Source organism: Tachysurus fulvidraco, chromosome 15 (assembly GCF_022655615.1).
Source record: "Tachysurus fulvidraco isolate hzauxx_2018 chromosome 15, HZAU_PFXX_2.0, whole genome shotgun sequence".
NCBI classification, from domain to species: Eukaryota; Metazoa; Chordata; class Actinopteri; order Siluriformes; family Bagridae; genus Tachysurus; species Tachysurus fulvidraco.
The window spans coordinates 17,580,554-17,604,262 of NC_062532.1; the positions used below are offsets into that span (position 1 = coordinate 17,580,554).

At 38.9% G+C, this 23,709-nt stretch overlaps 2 protein-coding genes across 5 annotated transcripts in view; both read left to right on the plus strand.

Moving 5' to 3' along the window:
• Window positions 1–3,058, plus strand: part of atp6v0a1a (ATPase H+ transporting V0 subunit a1a) — an 18,915-nt gene extending 15,857 nt beyond the window's left edge. For 2 of the 4 annotated variants that reach the window (XM_047800858.1, XM_027143720.2), the window contains 4 exons: window positions 412–429; window positions 955–1,072; window positions 1,560–1,731; window positions 1,977–3,058. In XM_047800858.1, the coding sequence (XP_047656814.1) occupies window positions 412–429; window positions 955–1,072; window positions 1,560–1,731; window positions 1,977–2,070 (402 nt within the window). In that variant the 3' untranslated portion in view covers window positions 2,071–3,058. The remainder of the gene's footprint in view (window positions 1–411; window positions 430–954; window positions 1,073–1,559; window positions 1,732–1,976) is intronic. The other 2 variants (XM_047800859.1, XM_027143723.2) reach the window with 1 other exon arrangement.
• A 1,624-nt stretch (window positions 3,059–4,682) lies between these two features.
• cavin1a (caveolae associated protein 1a) lies at window positions 4,683–23,298 on the plus strand. The gene is made up of 2 exons (XM_027143681.2): window positions 4,683–5,979; window positions 22,051–23,298. Exons 1-2 carry the CDS (start codon window positions 5,404–5,406, stop codon window positions 22,747–22,749), a joined length of 1,275 nt encoding a protein of 424 aa, XP_026999482.1. The 5' UTR covers window positions 4,683–5,403; the 3' UTR covers window positions 22,750–23,298.
• Window positions 23,299–23,709: the final 411 nt, after the last annotated feature.

Sequence of the window (23,709 nt, forward strand, 5' to 3'; positions counted from 1 at the left end):
GGTCTGTCCTGCATACCAGACCCACGCTAAAGTGGGTTAGCCCGCTAGGCCCTGTGTCTCCAGGCAACAAGGCCCACAAACAAAACAGCCTCCCAGCCAGCAGGGTTACACAAGCTGATATTTTAAAATGTGAATTACAACACCGTTACTTTTAAAAATGGTTGCATTGAAATTAATTTTTTTTCCAGTGTTGTGAAGTCGACTGGAAGGTTGACATCCACCATGCACCATCTTGCCAGCACTTCCTTCATTTACTCTCATCCTTTTGTTTTTAACCTACCTGAAACATTCTGTATATTTAATACAAGATTTCCTCGTCTCTCCTTATTGCTTTCCTAGCACTGTTATAAACCTCATTCTAAACCTGTGTGTGTGTGTGTGTGTTTGTGTGTGTGTCCGATTTCCTTCAAGCAGTCAGAAGAGGAAGTGGTAAGAGCAGAATTTTGCGTACACCAACCCTTCTCTCATCCTCCTCATCCCTTTATGTGTGGTTGTGGGGGTGTGTGTCTGTGTGTTTCAGTGTTGGGTAGTGCTTTTCCAGTGGGCTTTTAGAACAAACGGATATAAATCATTGTACAACCCTTTGAGGTCTTGATTTATTTATTTTTTTTATCCCTCTGAATTAAAATGAAACCAATCACATGAGCCGTTATGCACTCTGGTTATTGAATGATGTGCCAAATGATTCAGCAGCAATCAGAATACTGCTGTACATGTCACACCTGATGATCTGAGGAAATAAACTGCTCTAATCAGATCTGTTTAACTCTCTGCCTTTCTGTCATGATTTCCTTCCTCCCTTGTTCCTCTTTTCCTCACTTTCCTTGCTTCCTTCTTTTCTCTCTTTCCCCTCGCCTTCTTCCCTACCCTCTTCCTTCAATTGTTCCATTCCTTCCCTTTCCGTATGTTTCCCCTCCCTCCCTCCCTCTATTCTTTCCTCCTATCTCTGTCTAGTTTATTTTAGCAGACGTAGCGGTGCATCAGGCCATTCACACTATAGAGTACTGCTTAGGCTGCATCTCAAACACGGCCTCCTACTTGCGCCTTTGGGCCCTGAGTCTAGCCCACGCACGTGAGTACCTCACTCACACACACGTACCCCACTCACACACACGTACCCCACTCACACACACGTACCCCACTCACACACACGTACCCCACTCACACACACACGTACCCCACTCTCGCACACACGTACCCCACTCTCGCACACACGTACCCCACTCGCACACACGTACCCCACTCTCACACACGTACCCCACTCACACACACGTACCCCACTCTCACACACGTACCCCACTCTCACACACGTACCCCACTCTCACACACGTACCTCACTCTCACACACGTACCTCACTCACACACACGTACCCCACTCTCACACACGTACCCCACTCTCACACACGTACCTCACTCACACACACATACCCGTTCTCTTCCATTTGTTAGATTCACTGTACAAATAATGTACTCTGAAATGTCCTCTTGCATTCACTCTAGTTTTATACACTCGATCTAAATATAAATATTCACACCGTCTTTCCCTCTTTATTTTGTAGAGCTGTCAGAGGTCTTGTGGTCCATGGTGATGCGCGTCGGACTCTTCTCTAGAACTTTTGCCGGCTTCGTCGGCCTAATTTTCATTTTTGCTATCTTCGCCACACTGACGGTGTGTATCTTACTGATAATGGAGGGTCTGTCTGCTTTCCTACACGCCCTCAGATTGCACTGGTAAGTGTACACACACACACACACACACACACACACACACACACACACACACACACTGGGTTAGAAGTTTTTTGTTTTTAAGGGTAATTGTACACTAATTTTAAGGGTAGTCAACAGCCTTTCAGTCAACAGCCTATAGTTTGTAAGTTTTTGTGAATATCTGAGAGAATGACTCCCCCTCTGTTGATGGTGGAGTTTGCTTAATAGCTCTCTCTCTCTCTCTCTCTCTCTCTCTCTCTCTCTAGGGTGGAGTTTCAGAATAAGTTCTACACAGGTCAGGGCTTCAAGTTCATGCCCTTTACTTTCGACAGCATCCTGGAGGGAAAGTTTGAAGACTAAACAGCTTCTGTCGTATCAGCCATCCTCCACCATCCCTCCAAACCCCCCACCCCCCATCCGCCATTCCCTATCTACCGCTTTACAGCGCCAGTCAGAGTAGCAGGTAGTAATGACAGGAAGAAATATGAGCTCCATCATTTAGGTGAAAAAGAATCATGGGCACTGCATTATCGTGTATCACTTTAATTCTGCTCTCGTATTTAAATTCCATAATTTATGATTTGTTTGTTTGATGTGACTCATCTTCATAAATAAGCTAATGCAAAGAAGAATCGAAGATTATTTAAATGAGACGCATGACGGGGTTGCGTTTGTCTCGTATGCAGTACATCGTGCTGACTCGCGTGTGCATTTCCGTCCTCTGACAGATTTTCACTACCATATTTCTCTCGAGCCATTGTTGTGTTTATTGTGTGCTTTCTTATCTGATTGGTTTGAAACAGACATCTCTTAAGTAATCCCACCTCTTTTCCATTTTCTGTCTTTCACTCAAAGGGACTCCACAAAGCCCTTAAAAAATTCTCTTTTTATTATGTCCACATGTATATTTACCTCTGTTTACATTATATTATTTAAATGTTTTATGTAGTGAGCCATTTTTGCGATTATTTCAAGTGTTTTTTTTCCATACAGAACATATCAGAACTTGTTAATCCACACGTATATCACAAATGTGGTTCTGTTTGTGATTGGTTTAAATATCAGGAAATTTTACACTACAGCTACTTTAGTTTATCTTACTAACCCATTGACACATAACCTCTGTTTCACTGCTCATCATTAGTCTTTGTGGATTTTAATGGGTTACAATTGAAATTTCTCATTGTATCTCAATCTGGTATGTTTTTGTGCGTTTTTCCCCCCTCACAAACCAAGTGTCTGAGGTCTTGCAGGTGAAGCTAAAACACAGCAGCAATTTACAATGTAAAATTCATGATGGAAAAAGATTGGGATGTTGTTTGTGTCAATAAAAGCAGAGGATGGGAAATTCTGGTCTAGTTTCTGTGTTAGAAAAAATAACATGTAGGTCTATAACAAAACAGCTAACTAAGGAACAAAACACAGTGGGATTTTCTCTTTTTGTTACCGACCTGAAATGGAATATTTTCCCATAAAAGCACATAAATGGTCTGGGGCCATTTTGTTGCTTCAGGACTTGGAAGACGCTGTGATGAATAGAAGCATGAATTCTGCTGTCTACCAAAAACTCCTGAAGGACAATGTGCGGCCATCTGTTTGTAACCTCAAGCTGAAGCGAACTTGGGTTCTGCAGCAGGCCAATAATCTAAAACACACCAGCAAATCCAACTCTGAATTGCTGAAGCAAAACAAAATGTAGACTTTGGAGTGGCCTAGTCAAAGTCCTGACCTGAATCCTATGCTGTGGCATGACCTTAAAAAGGCGTTTCATGCTCAAAAACCCTCCAATGTGGCTGAATTACAACAATTCTGCAAAGATGAGTGGACCAAAATTCCTCCACAATGCTGTAACAGACTCATTGTAAGTAATAATAATAATAATAATAATAATAATAATAATAATAATAATAATACATTTTATTTAAAGGCACCTTTCTGAACACTCAAGGTCACCGTACAAAAGAAGAAAAACAAAAAATATAGTTATAGAATAGTTACATAGAAATACAAATTGGACCAGCATTACAAATCATGATGTAAAATAAGCTAAACTAAACAGATGAGTTTTAAGCTGAGATTTAAATGATGAAAGGGAATCAAAATTACGAAGTTAAGATGGAAGTGAGTTCCAGTCCCAGAGCTGAGCTGTAGAGTAACTGAAAGCTCTATTCCCCATAGTTACGAGACGGACAGAGGGAACGATGAAATGAGTGGAAGAAGAAGATCTAAGAGTGCGAGTTGGTTTTGGAGTATGAAGAAGATCAAGAAGATATGAAGGTGCAAGATTGTGGATAGCTTTAAATGTTAGAAGAAGAATTTTATACTTGATATGAAAATTAATGGGAAGCCAGTGTAGCTGTTCCAGAACAGGTGTAATATGATGGATAGAGGGAGTACGGGTAATAATGCGGGTTATCACAAACGCTTGATTGCAGTTCTAGCTGCTAAGGGTGGCACAACCAGTTGTTAGGTTTAGTGGGCAAGCACTTTTTCACACAGGGCCACATAGGTTTGGATTTTTGTTTTCCCTTAGTAATAAAAAAAACCTTCATTTAAACATTGCATGTTGTTTACTTGCTATCTTTGACTAATATTCCAATTTGTTTGATGATCTGAAACATTAAAGTGTGACAAACGTGCAAAAAAATACAAAATCAGGAAGGGGACCAACATTTTTTCACACCACTTTAATTGTATCCTGCCATCACTTGCTTTATAGCTTAACCACCACTTTTCCCTCTTCCCCCCAAAAATTCTCTGACACTGGCGACTCCTTACAAAAATGTTAAATAAGTGGTTCGCTTGCAGAAACCGTATATCACAGTACACATTACTCATTGTTAATTAACATGGTTTTAATCTGTTAATTATTATCATAGGATTCGTACAAGTCCCTGTGAATATGCTGTTGCTATAGAAACAGTAACCTATGAAAAGCAGTGCTTCAATAAAGATCTATATGACTGTGATGTTCCTTGGGATCGACGTTACTCTCAGAGTCGCTGTGATAGAAAATAAACATTTCGTACCCATCAAATTTAGAGAATTTTAACAGTGAAATTCTATGTCGTAAAGAGTTATTTTTAAAAAGAAATGTAATTTTAGAATCTGACACATTTGCCAGCAGTCATTAGAAAAGCTATGTCAGAACTGTGTGCTAAGTTTGTGAGAGTGCGTGTGTTTGTTTCTCTCTTTCTCTCTCCGTGTCTTTTTCAGGCTCCGGAAGAACAGGAGATGGTCAGAGTGGGTGTGACCTTACAGTAAGTGTCGGTATTAGGAGGAGGGGTGTAGGAGAGAAGGGGAGCGTTTGACAGGAGGGCTCCACAACAAGCTGTGGCAGTTGAGCTCGGTGCTGAAACAGTCTGCACCCACTGGCTGGCTAACGTCCCGGTTACAGTTTCGCCTGGAGAGAGAGGGAGAGGAAATGAGCGAGGGATATTCTGAAAGATAGAACATTCGATATTGATGTGTAAAAGAAAGACAGGTCTTGTAGGGGAAAAGGCAGGAGGAATTTAAAGAAAAGTACAAGTGCAAGGATTCACTCTGCTTCTCAGGTGTCTGCTGTCATTGAGCTTTTTTTAGGGCTTTATTTTTACCACCAGGACTACGTTCCTACAACTTTGGCCCAGAGGCTTGCATCTGCTTGTACGCTAGTGTGTAGGTTTTTTGTAGAGTTTTTTTTTTTTGTTGGACATGGCCATGGCTGAGACGAACCTCAAATTAGATCGCGTGGCTCTTAGTGAAATATCTGATGATGATGATGAGGTGCTTTTGGTCACAGCGGCGGCCAAACCGTCATTAACTACTCCGACCTCCAACCGCAAACATATAGATGACGATGACGACGACGATGAAGACGACGATGAAGACAACAAACCATCCAAAGATGTGGATTTGAAGCTGGGACTGGACAACAGTGACTCCCAGAGATCAGAAGCTCAAGCAACGGGCATGATGGTCCTGGCTCTCTTGGACAAGATCATCGGTGTTGTGGATCAGATCCAGCTGACGCAGAACGGCCTGGAGTCCCGGCAGGAGAGCATGGAGAAGAACATGTCGGGCATCCAAAGTGAGCTGCACAAGCTAGCCAAGAGTCAGGGTGGCACAGCTGGCACGGTCACCAAGCTCCTGGAGAAGGTGCGCAAAGTGAACGTCAACGTGAAGAGCGTACGGTCCGAACTGGAGAGGCAGGCGGGTCAGATTAAGAAGCTGGAGACCAACGAGCATGAGCTGCTGAAAAGGAAGAATTTTAAAGTGCTCATCTTCCAGGTAAGGAAGGAAGGACTGAAGCTGAGATTGATTTGTAATGTCCAATGTGATGCATTGGGGGTTATTTATTTTAGGTGGCATCTGGAGTGTAACCGTTAACTTTAGGAGCTGAACCTGATAGGCAGGAACTTTAGAAAAGGAGCTGCAAAGTTTAATGTTTAGTAATAAGTACATGACATAATATATGTAAAGGAGTGTGTGTGTGTGTGTGTGTGTGTGTGTGTGTGTGTGTGTGTGTGTGTGTGTATGTGTATGTGTGATGTGTGATGTGTGATATTTCCAAACTACCTTTAAAGCACACCAGGATTCCTGTGCAGGGTTTGGCCTTGCATTCCACATTCGCCATCAGAAATTGTCAGGACTCTGCCAAAAAGATAGAAGAACAGTTTGAACTGACTCGCACATATACGTACATTCAACAAATATAAGCAAAGAGTATTCACATTAAGTTGTGAACAGAAGAATAGCGTAGATTCCACACGTACACAATCGTTTCTTTCCACCGTTTTCTTTCGTCTCGTTGTGGTCAACTTCTCGGTCGCAGTAGACAAATGTTTTAATGTGGAGAAGAAAGGCTTCATGCACGATTACACTATCAACACAATTATATTATCACTATAGTGCAACTTTTCCGTTCTTTAGTATAGTTCTGATTTTATTTAGAAGACCAAAATCTCACCATCAGTTCTGGAAGGTTCTTTTGGTACCAGAATAACTGTAAAAACTTTGTAGGGTTCAGAATTCACTTGTGCCAGAAAGCCGTTTCAGTTCGTGTTTATTCAAGATTTTATATATATTTTTAATCGAGTTTTATCTCTAAACAAGCTGCAAGAAATCTTGTAGCGTAGGGCTTTAGGAAAAAAAGAAGGAAAAATAAACAAATATAACTTTTATAATATTAATTTACCATCAGCTCAGAGTATATTTTGTTCATTTTCATCACTTTATAAAAGTTTCTAAAAGGTTTGTTATTTCTAGAACGTTCTCTAATGACGTTTTAAGAATAATACATAAACGTGTCTCTGACTTTTATTATTATTTTTTCAACCACAGCAAGCCATGGTACCAAATGCCACGCATTTGAATATGACTTGTAAAACATACGGAAAGAATGATCACAACCGTTATACATTTGGTGTGGTAAAAAAAATATATATATTTTTTATGTGTAAAAATAAGAAAAAAATCATTAAATATTTTTATTAACAGCAAAATAATTCTTGCCTAGTTGAAAACAAATTATTAATCTGCACTCGCAAAACAATATATATTCATAGTAAATGGTCATTCCTACAAATTATTATTTGAATCATAAATTAGAATCAATTAAATGTGTTCAATTTATTAAATATATAATACTATTTTCAATATTGATCTAATTCATTAATATGGAAACATTAAGAGTTCTGTACAGAATTTTCCCCTTTTTAGAGGCAATTTAAAAAAATCGTTTGTTCAGCAAACCTGTCGAATGTGATACATATTGTACATGTTTGTTCATTAACATCTAAAGCATAAAGGAATGATTTCATGTCTTTATAGGGCTCCTTGTGTGACACTTCATATACATCAGGACATTTGTAACTATTTAAGTGCACAACAAAGTCGTCAGGCCTTTTACGCTTGTCTATAGTGCTACATTCTCTCTCTCTCTCTCTCTGTCTCTCTCTCTCTCTGTCTCTCTCTCTGTCTCTCTCTCTCTCACGCAATCACAGTCATTCACTATCTTGTTTGCTCCAGCTTTAGCACGCAACGGTGCAAGCTCTGTTTTTGGCAGATACTTGGCTCGAGCTGGACGGTGTAGGATGAAGACGCTTCTATTTTATCTGCCATATATCGTGTTGTAAAGTCATAATTCTGCAGCCTTAGAATTTAGATTTGCTGATTATAGCACACAAGTGAAACCTTATCACATCATATGGGTTATATATGAGACATGTTTTCAGAGAGCTTGGAACATCCGAAAATATTTCTTTTCCCTGGATACGAATTGACCAGCATTTTATTGTTGAAGGAAATAACGTCATTAGATTTTCTCTCTCTCTTTTACACACACATACACACACACACACACACACACACACAAAAAAAAAATAAATTTGGTATTTAGGGGTACAACCCAATGTCACTGTCTCAATCTGTATTTAATTAAAAGAGAAAATACATTTTCACTGAATTTCTTCAATACGTTTTCATTTAAAAATGACCCGAATCCTGAATCAGTGAACCAGAAATTCCAATCTGTGTAACCCATAGACTTTATATATAGAAAGAGTTTGTAGAGGCTGCAAAATCCACACAGATTGCAACCAACACACGTTGCATCTGGTAGTTACACAGTTAAGCCACCACAAGATAAAGGTTAAAACTCTTAAGTAACTTCCGAAAAAATCATTTCAGAGGCCATAAAATTTCAGGGTAAATCTGTATTCATAAAGATTGTGAGAATGATCTCAGAGAGCTCCTGATTTAGCTATAAATCTTATCGTAAGAGTGATTCAGGACCAATCACAGTGCAACTCAGCGCAAGATAAACACTTTTACCTCAGAGAGGAGGCGGGGCTTAACCTGTTACTCGGTATGACACATTCTTCTGAAGACTGTGATTGGTTGTGCAATAATTTAAAAAAAAAAAAAGAGCTTTATTAAAATCTGGTCTATTATAAGCCTTCACTTTGTCTCTATGTTAAGATATTTGAGACTATATCGTGTAGGGATTATGTTCGTGACCGATCATATGTGTCTGTGTATATACACTATATAAATAAATATATATATAGACAGAGAGCGAGATAGATACTAATTTGTTTTTGAAGGGTTAAGATGGTTTATGAATAACTTTTATCTTTGCTCTTTAATATTAAGGGGAAATACCCACATTTTTAATAATTTTCTTAGAATTTTGTCACTAGGAGAATCTCTTCACATTAAGAAATTTCATGAAACTTCATTTTTCGATTCAAGTCCCCAGATCAGACACTTTTGGGATATAAATGTATTTTTACTACACATATAAATGTATTCAATTATTGTTACAATCCGTTGTCGGATCATAGGAATTTTTTGATTCGTTACGTTTTATACATGTAAATGAATTGATTTCATTTAATTGAAAAATCGAAGCGATTCATGACCGTATCGGATCATTTTCCATAAGAGCAGCTGTGAATGTCATTATGACTGTAAATCGGATCACATACATTATTATTTCTCTAATAACTTACATTAATACAGGCAGAAAATCAACATAAACATTAAAAGCATTCTATCCGGTGACTTTTTTCATTTATGGAAGGAGTCTTCAGTTTCAGTGCTCTGTAGCCGATGTAACTTTTCTGTATTTTTGTCTTATTAACTAAAGGTGAGAGAAAAAAGAAATAAAAAGCTGCTAAGGGAATGACAGTTTTTTAAGCAGTTCTAATATACATGAACTATTTTTTTACATGTTTTTTTAATATAACAATAAAGGACTATATTATAAGAAGATGTTTTTTACACCTTATATAACTGCACACCTTCTTGTCTTTTGTCTCGTACTGTTTATGGCTAAGAGCCTTAGCTCTGTGTTGATTTATGTAGCATGAAGTTTATTTGTTGTTTTTTTAGCACCATATGATCCATATGATTCATCCAGACATCGCCGATCTTCACTGAATTAACTCAACACACTTTTCTTTTCTTGCCTCTTCAGACAGACGTTGGTTCCTTTAGAGTCCTGTAAATTAATGCGTTGTTGCATGTTACTCTGACATGCCATGTGAAGTGCCATACGAGTGGGTTGGGTTTGGAAAGCAAAGTGAAATCAAGTAGAATAAAGCGGTGGCTGTCGTCGAGACTGAGAGCGTCACCTAAAATCGCCCCCTCCCTTCACTTTTCTCCACTCATGGACAGGCTGAATATAACTCAGAATGCGGTAATGTCTGCAATGCTGGTTAACCGTACTAGTGCCAGAGAGAGTGAAAGAGTAGCAACTCCCAGAAACACTAAGAGGAACCATGAAATTCAGTATTCGCATACAGTATTTACACTGGTCGCTCTGCGCTGTTTCTGTTTACTGTTTATTTTCTTTTGTGTATTGTATTTTTTTTGTACTTTCTGTATTGTCTTGTAACTTTTTGTCTACACTGTCTTTTGTCCTGCACTGTCTTGTCTGTCTTGTTTGTCTTGTCCTGCACCGTTTGGACCAGGTTGCACAGTTGCACTTTATGTGGCTAAGACTACTTACAGTACTAAGTCCTTAGCCCTGACTTTGTTTTATGTAGCATCATGATCCTGGTGAAACTTTGTCTCATTTCACTGTGTACTGCAACAGCTATATATGGTTGAAATGACAATAAAAGCTTCTTGACTTGACTTGACTTGAACAGGGATTTGAACATCCTTCTACTAAACTAGGCTATTTTTTTCCTTATAAAGTTACAGAGTGTAAGTGGAAGGCGTGAGTCCTTTGGGAGGGATTTATTTTGGTAGACAGCGAAATGTTTTGTGCAGAGCAGCGTGGTCGTGTAACGTACTGTAGTAGTTGTTTATTCAGGGATCCGTTTGAGTCCCATTACAAACCGTATCCTCTGAGAATGAATTGCCGTAGAGCGGAAAAAGTTCTGAGGCGTTACAGTATACTGTATACGAGCGACAGCGGATGGTGTCAAAATCTTGATCTATTAAAAGTAAAAGGTGAAAAAATGCCTCAAAACTTTAGTCATGCATGACTAGTTACATAGTTTACTAATGAATGAATCACATTTTGAATATCCTGTGAATAAATTGACTCGTGGTTTAATTACTTTACCTTACATTAGCTACCTGAACAGATACCCTGCTTTTAGAGAAGAAAACAAGCAAACTTCAAAAGTTCAATTAAGCCAGACAATGCTAGCAAATTAGCACTTTACATTCATGTTCATGTTGATGCCTTGTCGATTGGAAAAAGTGGCACAAATCTGACAAACACAGTTTGTAGTTAAGTAAAAAAAAAGTAAAAGCTTATGTACAGTGCTAAACAGTTTGCTAATAAATGAATCTCACATTTAAACTAATCTGGTGTTGATTATTAGCAACAACTTTAAAAAAATTGCTGCATAGCCACTTATTTAGCGGGATTTTATATATATATATATATATATATATATATATATATATATATATATATATATATATATATATATATATAATGGTCCCTCCTCAGTTGATGAACTTGTTGAAGAAAATGAACCACTGAAATGAAGAACAGTGTAGTGTATTGGTCATTTGAGACACATTTGAGATTTGTAACAAGCGATCCACGGAGTTGTGGATGATGTGCAGGTACATCCATGTGCCAGATGTATGTTTGTGCGTTCTTACTTTCAGAGCTCTGTGCAGGAATGTCCACTGAGGCTACTCATTACACTGTCGGTATTTAACTCGTATCCGGTTGCAGACACCGGGTTCACATTAGTTATCTGTGTAAAATCAGCCCCCGCTGGGTGAAAGGGCGCGTCCGAGACGGTCAGAGAAAGAGAAATAATGTTTGCTGAGAAAGTTGTACTGCATCCACCATTAAGAGGCGAACTAGCAGCAACATTTCAGACGACGTTATCTTGCTAAAAGTGGAGCTGTTGACCTTTACATTATAATACCTCAAGGGTCTGGAGGGGGAAATCGCATGCATGGGTGGGACGAAAGAAGATTTCCATTTCTTTAAAAAAGTTACTCTAAAGCTACAGGAAATATGTGGTTTTGTTAACTTGCATGCTTGCTTGTTTGCTTTTAACATCTTTACATTTACAGCATTTAGCAGATGCTCCTAGCAAAAGCGACATACTGTATGCGCAGTTGGTAAACGGTCTTGACCCAGCAGTGACAGCTTGGTGGACTCAGGAGTCAAATTCACAACCTTCTGATCAGAGGTCTAACAGTCAACCACTAGGCTACTGCATACCATATCTTCTGCTGAATTTGGCTGGTTACAAAAGTGGATTAATGTTCCTGCTCACATTATTAGGAACTTTCAGCCAATCAGCAAATGTTCCAGCACCATGACACATACAGTCGAGACCTGCAGGTACAGCATTTTCTCATTTATACAACTAGGCAGTTAAGGATTAAGGGCCTTGCCCATGTGCCCTGCGGAGGCAGCTTGGTGGTTCTGGGATTTAAACTCATAACCTTCTGATCATTAGGGTAACATCTTACCCACTGAGGTTCACATCAGATATCAGAATGTCTGTACTAAATTGACCTTGATCGTGTTGACCTTTTCTGGGATTGTTGGTAAGTGTTACAGAAACCGATGATCTCCTGGGATTTAAAGAAAACAAAAGTAAGCAGCGGTTTTGATTCTATGTTAATCAGAGAGGCCACAAGAGAAGGTTTGAACTTACACGAAGTCTACAGTCACTCAGTTAAATCTTAATGTGGATGAGGTCCAACAGCAAAAAAACATCAGGTTCCAATCCTGTCAGTCAAGAAAAGGAATATGAGGAAAACTGAGGGGAAAAAAAGATCAGCTCTTCATGAATTCTGCAGGTTTTGAAATATTTAAACCAGCACATCAGACGCCAACATCCACCAAGTCATCGAGATCGCACTTTTCCCCCATTCTATGTGAATATTAACTCATGCTCTTGACCTGTATCTGATTTTTTTTGCATTGCCCTGCTTGCCACACGATTGGCTGATTGAAGTGTAAACAGTTACACTTACAATTTTTCTGTGTATGTGTAAAGGCGGATCTGTGATCGAGGGAAACTCAGGTGAACAAAACAACTGTATTGTGACATCTAATGCTTGATTTCCTGCATCGGTTGCGGAGTGTTAGATTTACGCAGATTTGTGTGTGTGGTTTGTATAAGTGTCTGTCAGCATGCAGGATGTGATGAGTTGGTTTGCTGGAGATTGTAAGAGTTTCACGTGTGTAGTTTTAGCCGAATGTCGCAACCGATCTTCTTTCAGGTCCTAGAATAGCTGTATTCTTTCAGATCGCTTGCTCTTTATAATTAAACCCGGATCATCAGGAGCCACACTCGATACTACTGTATAAACACACAACGAGACACGTTTAAGGCTAAATTTAACCTTACAAATGATAAACAGGATTGGATTTGGTCCTCCTGGCTGTGCATTTTACAGTATATCTGTTCTTTTTATTTTGGTTGTTATTATGAGCAGGAAAGCCAAAATTAACGTATTGTCTCTGAAGCTATACTAATGATACCATCACTACCATCTACTACTTACTACATAGCTAATACTAACTAATACTAATACTAGTTTTTGGACACCAAGAGATTGGTTGAAATTCAGAGAAACTAGGTTCCAGGTCACAGGGTGAATCCTAAATGCTGTAATATTGACCCTATAGTACAATGCATAAGTTAGGGCACCTATGTAGGAAGCAGAAATACATTTGGGACCTCTGCTCTAATGACCACAAAACATTTGTAAAGAACTTTTCAGCCAAGGCTTGTTGTTGTTGTTTACATTTAGCCACGAAGTTATGCGCCATTTGAGTCAGATTTTTTTTTAGCCCTTTGTTTGCTTCCGTTTTTATTTTCTAGTTCACATGCTATAGATAAGAAATCAGTAGGGTGAGTTTTTGAGATGCTTTTCTGCTCACCATGGTTGTAAAGAGTGGATGCTGAAAGCACAAGATTTTAAAATCAGGACTTTCTGATTCTATAGCCACAACGTGTCCTATAAATGTAATTATATTTGTGAAGCCTGGAAGAGAAAACTACCTTTTGTTACATCACGGTTATAATTTGCTTTATCATGTGCTTATGAATCAAAACAGCCGTGGTCGTGAGTGATTCTCAGATCTCTGTTCATCGCTTTATTATCCTGTTTAATGTATTTCATATATTCCTCTTTTCAGTAGTGTCTCATTCACTGGAGTCAGTCCCCATCTCTCTCTCTCTCTACCTCACACTGCTTATCATCATTAGCACCAGCCTTCGTGTTGCTATTACTGTCATACAATACGATCAGATGATATGACGACTTGTTGGAACGGCGTAGAAGCAGGCTGCCGTGCCCGGCTTCCAATTTCCCATTCACACACAAACAAAACACGCTCAGGATTAATTTAATTCATCTATCGCTTGGGTTGTCTAATCTTATCTGCAAAAAAAAAAAAAAAAAAAAGCCAGTGCTGGTGTAGGTTTTCATTCCAACCAACCAGAATCCACACCTACATGACTTCTGAAAGTCATAATCAACTGGTTAAAACAGGAGCGTAGGAATGAAGAATGCCTGAAAGAAAGCTTGATTATAATGAAAATGTGCACCTACTGTATACCGGCCCTTTGCAGGAAGAGATCAGAGACTCCTGGTCTAATGGTACTTAATGATTTTAACCCGAAGGTTGTTTTGGAAGCTGAGTGAAGGAATGATGACTTGAGCATTGTTAGAATGCAGATGATAGGAAATGGAGGTGTTAGACAGGATCCTGCACTCAGTTAAATTCACAATAAACACAAACACATTGTCGCTTATACTCAGGTTCCTGCCCGAGCTCTGTACTGTATGTACCCGTTTCTGACTGCCGTAACGTGTCGGGTCATGACAACTAACGTCGCATGCTCATTTCTGCCATGAGTAAAAGTGATTTCCTTCTACGTACAAATTGCAAGCTGACGTGTACATGGATAAAGGCTGTTGATGACAAATTCGAACATCTTGCATGTCGAGATTCATACAGTAGGACCGGTTGATGAACTGTTTCAGAAAATGTAGATGCAGCAGAAAATCTGGTGTGGTTTTCTGCTATTGTGGAATATCAAGTTTGCATTGTTGTGCATCCTGTGTTGTTTTTCTGCTCACCATGGCTGCAAAGAGTGATTATATAAGTTAGTGTAGCTTTCCTGTCAGCTCAAACCAAATATTACAGTTGTTTTCTGTCCTCTGTTCCCAACACGCCATTTCTGTCTATATATCTGCTGCTTCCTTGACGTTTTTTGTCGTCTTCACCATTGTGTAAACTCTAGAGCCTTAAATACAGCTACCACACGATTGGCTGACGGGATCATCTCATGAATGAAGTTGTTCCTTATAAAGGTTTGTGTCAGCCTTGTAAAAAGACTGTTTTTGTTACCCAGTGTGACATTACAACAGTAACAGACATCAGCATAGTTCAGGAGAAACCACTGACTCAGTGACTACCTTAAAAACATTTAGAATCCGAACGCTTTTATGTTGATGTTTGGTGAAGGACAGGACAGAAGGACAGAAAGACGTGAATTTCTGCTTGTGTTTTCATGGGCTTGCGTGTGAACTGCACATGAGCTTATATCCAGCAGCATAAAGCTGCAACTCTTTTTTGACACAAGTTAATGCGTTCTGGGACATGCCTGTCCCAACAATAGATAGCTGTCCTCGTATAACCGCTCGGCCTTCAGAGAACTCCGTCTGCAATGCAACCTATGGACTTAAACTCACCTCACTCATAATGCATCATTCTCCAAAATAGGCCAAAAAAACTGCACATATTATTGTTTATATCTATTTACTCTATTATACAGCAGCCGGTCAGTCGTGTCCAACATTAATGAAGATAAACGGGTGAAAAGCCTATGTCGGTTTGCCATTATGAAACCGTCTGCATTGGTAGTGTTAAAATGGCAACCAGCTCCAGTTACAATACCAGAAGCTTAATATAGCGACCAGAGAGCAGTGCAGCGAGGGACTGACATGGCACGAGAGTTCATGTTGCCATTTTTTTTTTTTGGAAGTTCTGTGTATGCAAAAATGTACCATGCAACATTATATAGTCTCCAGTCATGTAGCAACTGCACAATGCATGAACTCATGAAGGTCATCAGTTGTTGCCCACATCAAACACATCAGAACGACGAACTGAGTATTTCAGAACGGTCACCTGGGGTTTTAATGCGTCACCGTCTGCAGTGCAGCAGACCTGATGGTGGAAAATTCGTTGAGTTGCTATTAGAGACGGGTACAAATAAACACACTTAACAAGCGTGGTGAGCAGAAAAGCATCGCAAACATCCTGAAACTAAGATCATACGCAGATCAGGTTCCACTTCTGACAGCCAGGAACTGAAAGATTACCCAACTACCCTACACATTCTAATGGTGAACTCATAAACTACCCAACTACCCTACACATTCTAATAGTGAACTCATAAACTACCCAACTACCCTACACATTCTAATGTTGAACTCATAAACTACCCAACTACCCTACACATTCTAATGTTGAACTCATAAACTACCCAACTACCCTACACATTCTAATGGTGAACTCATAAACTACCCAACTACCCTACACATTCTAATGGTGAACTCATAAACTACCCAACTACCCTACACATTCTAATGGTGAACTCATAAACTACCCAACTACCCTACACATTCTAATGGTGAACTCATAAACTACCCAACTACCCTACCCATTCTAATGGTGAACTCATAAACTACCCAACTACCCTACACATTCTAATGGTGAACTCATAAATGTTAGAATTGTTAAGTTTGAAATATTGACTCGTGAACGAGATTTTATTTTTCTTTCTCTTCATTTATTTAAACACATTTATTTGTGATTTACTGTAATGTACAAGGCATTGTTACTAAACCTATAGGTGACATCTCATAACTCTAATGCAACACACCCTAAAAAAAAGAAAAGCCCGTTTGGTGTAAAAGAGAAAATTGTGTAAATGTAACAAAGCCTGCTGCTTGATTTGTTGGATTAAAGGTTTAACATGATTGGAGTAGCTGCTTTTTTAGAAGAGTTTGCTGCTGGAGCTGAACATTACAGAGCAGCTGCTCACTCACTCATCCTCACTATTCCTTTCATCTTTCCCTCCCAGGAGAGAAGCCCAGTGATTTTCTCTCTCTCTCTCTCTCTCTCTCTCTCTCTCTCTCTCTCTCTCTCTCTCTCTCTCTCTCTCTCTCTCTCTCTCTCTCATGCTCTCATTCTCTATATTGTGCTCTCTGCATTTCTCTCTCTCTCTGTCTCTCCCTCTCACATTCTCTCTCTCTCATGCTCTCACTCTCTCTCTCATGCTCTCTGCCTCTCTCTCTCTCTCTCTCTCTCTCTCTCTCTCTCTCTCTCTCTCTCACTTTTATTATTGCTTTCTCTCGATCTTTTTCCCACACACACACACACACACACACACACACACACACACACACACACACACACACACACACACACAAACACACATACTGTACCTAAGCGGTAATTAATTCGATTTGCCCAACGCTGTACCCTATATACAGTTATATTGGGCATATGCAGTGCTTGTGTATTTCTGTTTGCTGATGGTCGTCATGGCAGCCAGTCACACAGGCAGCTGTCAATCTGTCATCGCCCCTCTGATTGCTTTTAATGTGTCTTTTCCAATCTCACGCACTGAGGTCTTTTGCCTTTAATAGCCATCTATGCATTTGTTTAGTGTTAATACGCCATTAGTTAATTACGGGCTGTATTTCAGATAACAGATAACAGATTATCTGAACAGATAACATTTTGTTCTAGGAAGATTTAACACTGGGTTGTTGAATTTTTGAATCTGATTGGTCAGAAGGTTATCGTTTATACGGTAATAATTCATATATATATATATATATATCCGGTATGACAACTTCTCAGTTTAAATGGAAAAACGAGGAGGTGTTTTTTTAAGCACCTCATTTCTTACAGTATCTGTCTGTTTCCTGTTGCAGTAATTTAGTGTTGGACCAAAGATTAGAAGGTTGTGTCTTCAAATCCCAGGACCAGCAATTTGACAGCTGCTAAGCATATATGCGTATACTCTGCATGTAAATGCAAGAAAAAAAGGAAATACATTTACAAAATTATTATTATTATTATTATTATTGTTGTTGTTGTTGTTGTTAACAACAATAATAATAATAATAATAATAATAATAATAATAATAATAATAATAATAATAATAATAATAATAATAATAGAAATTCATAATTAATTATAATAAATTGATAAAATCTTGCATTTCAAATCTGAGGCCATAATCTAACATCCCCGACACCTCTGTCGGGTTCAATGAGTCTGTACAGTACGTATATCATGACACTCATTTCCCAACATGAACATTTAACTCAATGTTTAAAATTTACTGACAGGTCTCATGTTCCTCTCTGTCATCACTCCATACTTTATGTATTACTTTCACTGTAGTCGCTAAATAATTCTAAATAACCAGCAAATATTGAATCAGTTATAACTGAATAATAAACCATGAGTCTTTCCCAGAATGTCTCGAAGGAGCCGTGTGTAATTTATTCCCATCCGAATAGAAAAATCCTCCTAGCAACCTTTTAAGGAATATGTGTTAGCTGTATATGTGGTGTATAGTGAAGCTAATTTAGTACATGCTAGTCTCTGCATTGCATGATTTCATGCAAATTATTATTTTTGAAACGATAATTCCTCTACGTTACACATCAGGCCCTGCATGTCACATACAGTATGTCATGGCGTGTATCTCCTCAAATCAGCACCTCTGTGTCTTAGCTTCTTTAACCCCATGGTCATGCTTCATTCACTATGCAGAATAAAAGTAACCCGTTATTTTCTACCTCTCTGTGACAGAAACGCTGTAGATTTGTCACCATGCCGTCTTTAGAGTGAGAAATAAAAAAGATATTGTGTGGTGTAAAGGCAATTAATGCCTCTGTTCTAGGACTAAAAACATGTAGTTTATATTTTAGATTAAATGCGATAGTTAACAATGTTTTCTGAATTATAATGTTTCTATAATCAATACTGGTCTATATCAGGGGTCGGCAACCTTAAACACCCAAAGAGCCATTTGGACCCGTTTCCCACAGAAAAAAAAACAACACTGGGAGCCACAAAACCATTTTGACATCTAAAATGAAGATAACTGCATATATCATTTTTTAACCTTTATGGAAAGTTAGAAAAAACTGTAGTGTGTTGCATTTATGAAATACATACACTGTTTACTCAGTGCTACAGAGTAAACAAAATTTTATTTCTGCAGGCAAACAAAAATATTTTGAGCAGTTTGAACTAACTAACTAACAGGTTAACAAAAAAAAGACGCTGGGTTGAAGGTTACTTTCAAATACAATGTTCAATGTCTAATTAAGTCCTCTTCGTATTCGTGACCAGGGTTCTCAAATTTTGAAGACAGGCAAGCGTGACCTCTCCAACCCCATACCCCCAATACCCACCCTACACCCCCACCGCATACACCCCACACCCCACCACCACCCCCGCACGCAACCCGAATTTTTTTCCATTGGTTGTTGCGTTAAATCTTTCCCAGATAATGCTATTTTCTGATTGGCTATTGTGTAGCCTCTTTTTTTTTTTGATTGGCTGATAAGCTCGACTAAGTTTTTTTTCTGCGTGAGAAATATGATGTGTGGCGTTAGAGCATGATAAAAGACCCAAATGCGTGACTGTCATGCTCAAATGCGTGACACTTGACAGCCGTGCATGACAGCAAAATTTTTACTTGCCGGCTGCAGCAAACCAAAAACGCGTCTGGTTCTGTGTGTCGGATTTCGCAAGTCAGTCGGTTTATTTTAATGTTACAAGAGCATCATAATCTTAGAATTTAGAATTACAGTTTTTAAACTAACAAACTAAAATAAAATAAATTTAAATATTTATTTTCCAAATCTACAGGGAGCCACAGCAGAGGGATGAAAGAGCCACTTGTGGCCTCGGAGCCACGGGTTGCTGACCCCTGGTCTAGGCCATCAAACTGAATAATTTCCTGATGGTCTGTAGGGTTTTAGAACAACTGTTGTTTGTTAATATGTTCCATTCTAAAGCTTCATGTAGCCAAAGGACTAAAACATAAAAGTTCCCAGAATCCATCTGTCTATCTTCACAGACTTAAAGGAGCCACAAATGAGCTTCACAGGGAATAATGGAGCACTTTGAGAGCAGCTGTTCTTCTTTTTGTCCCGACATCACCGTCATTGTTGAGCGTCTTCGCTACAGTGCATGCTGCTGTAGTTCTTTAGGCCCAAGGCCAGAGTCTTTATCAGATCCGCCAGCTGTTCCTGTGCTGAGATTTATCAGTGTTTATTAGGGTGCAGTAGCAGATAAGTGATCATGGGCTGATCCGGAGGAAACGAGGCGCTGAAGTGATAGATCACGGCCTGGGGAATGAGGGAATGGGAAGGATGGAATCCTGTGAGTGGGAAAGGCGAACCTAAAATAAGCATGCATACACACCTTGGGCTCAGGAACAACTCCACATAAGGCAAGAGAGCCATTTTATTGGACCTGGAGGATTGAAAAAGAGAGAGAGAGAGAGAGAGAGAGAGAGAGAGAGAGAGAGAGAGAGAGAGACAAAGTGAAAGAGGGAGAGAGACAGACAGAGAGAGAGAGACAGACAGACAGAGACAGACAGACAGACAGACAGAGAGAGAGACAGACAGACAGAGAGACAGACAGAGAAAGACAGAAAGATAGAGTTCCTTATTCCCAGTAATATTACAGCATCATCATGTCGTTCCGGCTTTCACCACTAGATGGAGTAATTTTACTTCATTTTGAAACTGATTTGTATAAGATTTTAATCAGAATAATTATTTTAATCGCATTCTGTTCTATCAGAATTTTCTTCTCACACCATTTGCTTTCATTTTTTATAAAATAAAAAAACTGTTGTGACATTATATGTTGTTAACATTGTTAGTTCATTAACGCAGCACATGTTTTCATACTGCAGAGATGCTCTGATTCTCTAATCTGATTGGTCTGAAGTTGCCCATTCATTTTCTTCAGCAGCAGCTTTGACATTAGTTCACACGATATTTCTATAATATTAGACTTAATGTCAATTATTCTATACTAATATGTCGATATGGTGAGGTTTTCTGTAAAGATTCACTTATTTCCCTTAAAGCTCCTTAGTATTAGTAAATTAACAGGAACTCAGATATATTAATAGTTTTGTGGATTTTCCAAAGCAACTGGAAATATATTTATAAAATAAATTTGTGATGCGTTTTTTTAAATAAATAAATGGTCAGTATTGTCACTGCTTGGTACATGATGAATGAATGACATAAAAACGTGCTGCTGTAGGACAATAATGAACAATTTTTTTTTGCAATAACAGCATGACCCTAAATCCCCTTTAGTCACATTAAACTTTTAATACCTCTGAGTTAATATACTGTTATAATGCACTATGTAGTGTGTGTGTGTGTGTGTGTGTGTGTGTGTGTGTGTGTGTGTGTGTGTGTGTGTGTGTGTTTCATTCTCTTCACGGCATCTCTGCATTTATATATTTTTTTATTGTAATAAACCCGTGTAACAAGGGATCAGCGATCATTTCTTATTGGCTGCTTAGATCTGATAATGTACACATAATAAGACAGCATTATTCTAAAGCATTTGTGCATTAAAGACTTTCGTGTGTGTGTGTGTGTGTGTGTGTGTGTGTGTGTGTGTGTGTGTGTGTGTGTGTGTGTGTGTGTGTAAAAGTGTGTGTGTGTGTGTAAAGTTGGTTGGAAGTAAAATAGAAGTAAATACATCTAAATAAATCTAATCCTAATCTACTGGGATTAGACCATGACAAATTCTTCATTTACATTAATTCATTACATTCTCTGTAACTAATTCATTCATGATAGTCATATGCTTCAATATGAAGATCAGAATGATACAGTAACTTGAGATTTTAAATAGTTACATGTGGGATCAGTGAATCTGAAATCAAAACTCTTTGTCATATTTGGTCTGGTAAATGGTTTGAAAATAAAATCTACAAAAAAAATAAAATAATAATAAGCCTCTGTGAAGAAAAAAATTACAAGGTGTGGACCATTAACATGTAAGAAATCAAAACAAGAAGGTGGGTTATTTAGCCGTCAATCGTATTTCCTGTCAATTCAGAAAGTTCTAAAGGCTTGTGATGGGTGGGGCTTTGAAAGGAACAATTTGTTTGGAAGGTAATTTAATAAACATGTTTTTCAGCTTTTATCTTCAATCTAATTGTTAAGTTTTATTAAAACTCTCAATTTTTTTGTTCACAAATGATGAATTTCTCAAGGTGTGATTTATCATATCATTGCTCTTTATCTGTGTTTGTCCATTTGTCGCACAGGATAAAGAAAAGCCAGTGAAGACCACTCAGAAGCCTGAGGCAGCAGTAGGCGAGGAAGGTGAACACGTACTAAGTGAGGGAGAGGAACCAAAAGGCACTGATGAAGTGGTCGAGATCGAGGAAACTGTGGAGGAATCGCGGGTGGCTCGCATCAAACGCAGCGGCCTGCAACGTGTGGATGAAATTAAGAAGGCTTTCAGCAAGGAGCAGATGGAGAAGACCAAGCAGCGAACCAAAGAGAACCTAGAGAAAACCCGTCAGAGAACCAAAGATAATTTGGAGAAGACGCGTGTGAGGACCCGCGAGAACTTCCAGAAGACCAGGGTGACCCTTGGGAAGAAGATGGGCAAGATAGGAACGAAGATCAGACCCAAAAAAGAACGCAAAGTGTCTCGTGAAAAGATAAAGAAGTCGCTCAAATCCGACAAGGTCTACGCCCGCTCGAGGATCACCACTTACCGTGTGCCTCCGTTCACTTTCTACGTGAAGAAGATCCGCGAAGGTGAGGTTCCGGAGCCTGAATCCGAGCCCGATGACGAAGCCGAAGAGCCGCAAGTCGAGGACAAGGAAGACGCAGAGGCGAAGGAAGCTGAGCTGGTTAACCTGAGCAGCCCTGACGAAGCTCTGCTCGAGGTAGATGATCATTCGCAACTCGTAATCCAGGATTCAGTGAAGCCACGGGAGAAAGCAAGCCAATGAAGCGGATGCAGGAGGAAAAAAATAAATCTGGAGCTGAAGATGAAGGCTACGTGAACGTATACACAGACGTGACAGTGAAGAGTAAAATTGCTGAAGGATGAAATGTTGGATTGAGGAACAACCTCATTTAGATAACACTCTTAACCTCATTTAGATAACACACTTTTTATAAACACATACAGTATATTAACTCCAGGCAGCTGTTTCTAATCGCAGTCTCCATAAGTTTGAGTTTCTAATAATTAGTTGATGATTCATATGAGGTGTAGCAGGGCGCTTTCACACCTTGTCGCCTTTGTGAGCATTCGAATAACAAACCTGACGTGCGGCTTTTTTGTTATTGCTTTGTTTGGCTTTTTCACACTGGATGTAGGTAAAGAACCCGAAAGCTAAAAGTGGACTGAAAATATAACGTCCTTATTCATTGATCAGACAATAAACAAACCATCGACTGTAGAGTTCCTTTTAAAATCGGAGCCAAATATAATCATATAAACAATTTTAACGCGTATTAATCCAGTGTTCTTTTTTTTTTTTTTACATTTCACATCAATGTGAAACACATTTTTATCGTTATGTCCACCTGGACACTCTCGGACCGGTTCTTTTTGTCCGATCCGTTGATTCGTCACCTTCAAACAAAATGCACGAATGGTTCGATCCATCTGGATGAAATGTTAAAGACTGCAATTAGAAACCGCTGCTCAGGACAATTGTAATTCGAACCGGATGGTCCCTAATGACTTTTCTAAGCTTTCAAGACAAGCTCGAAATGGATGTCAGGCTTGAGCATCGATTCGGACACAGATATGTCATCTGAATTGTCTGATACCAGGCTAATCACTCAGAGCTCTACATATGTGGAGATACAATTCTATTTACTCCAATCATTATGTGCGTAAATGTAAATCCGATTGGGAACGATTTGTAGCCATGTTTTGTTTTCACATTTATTCTGCT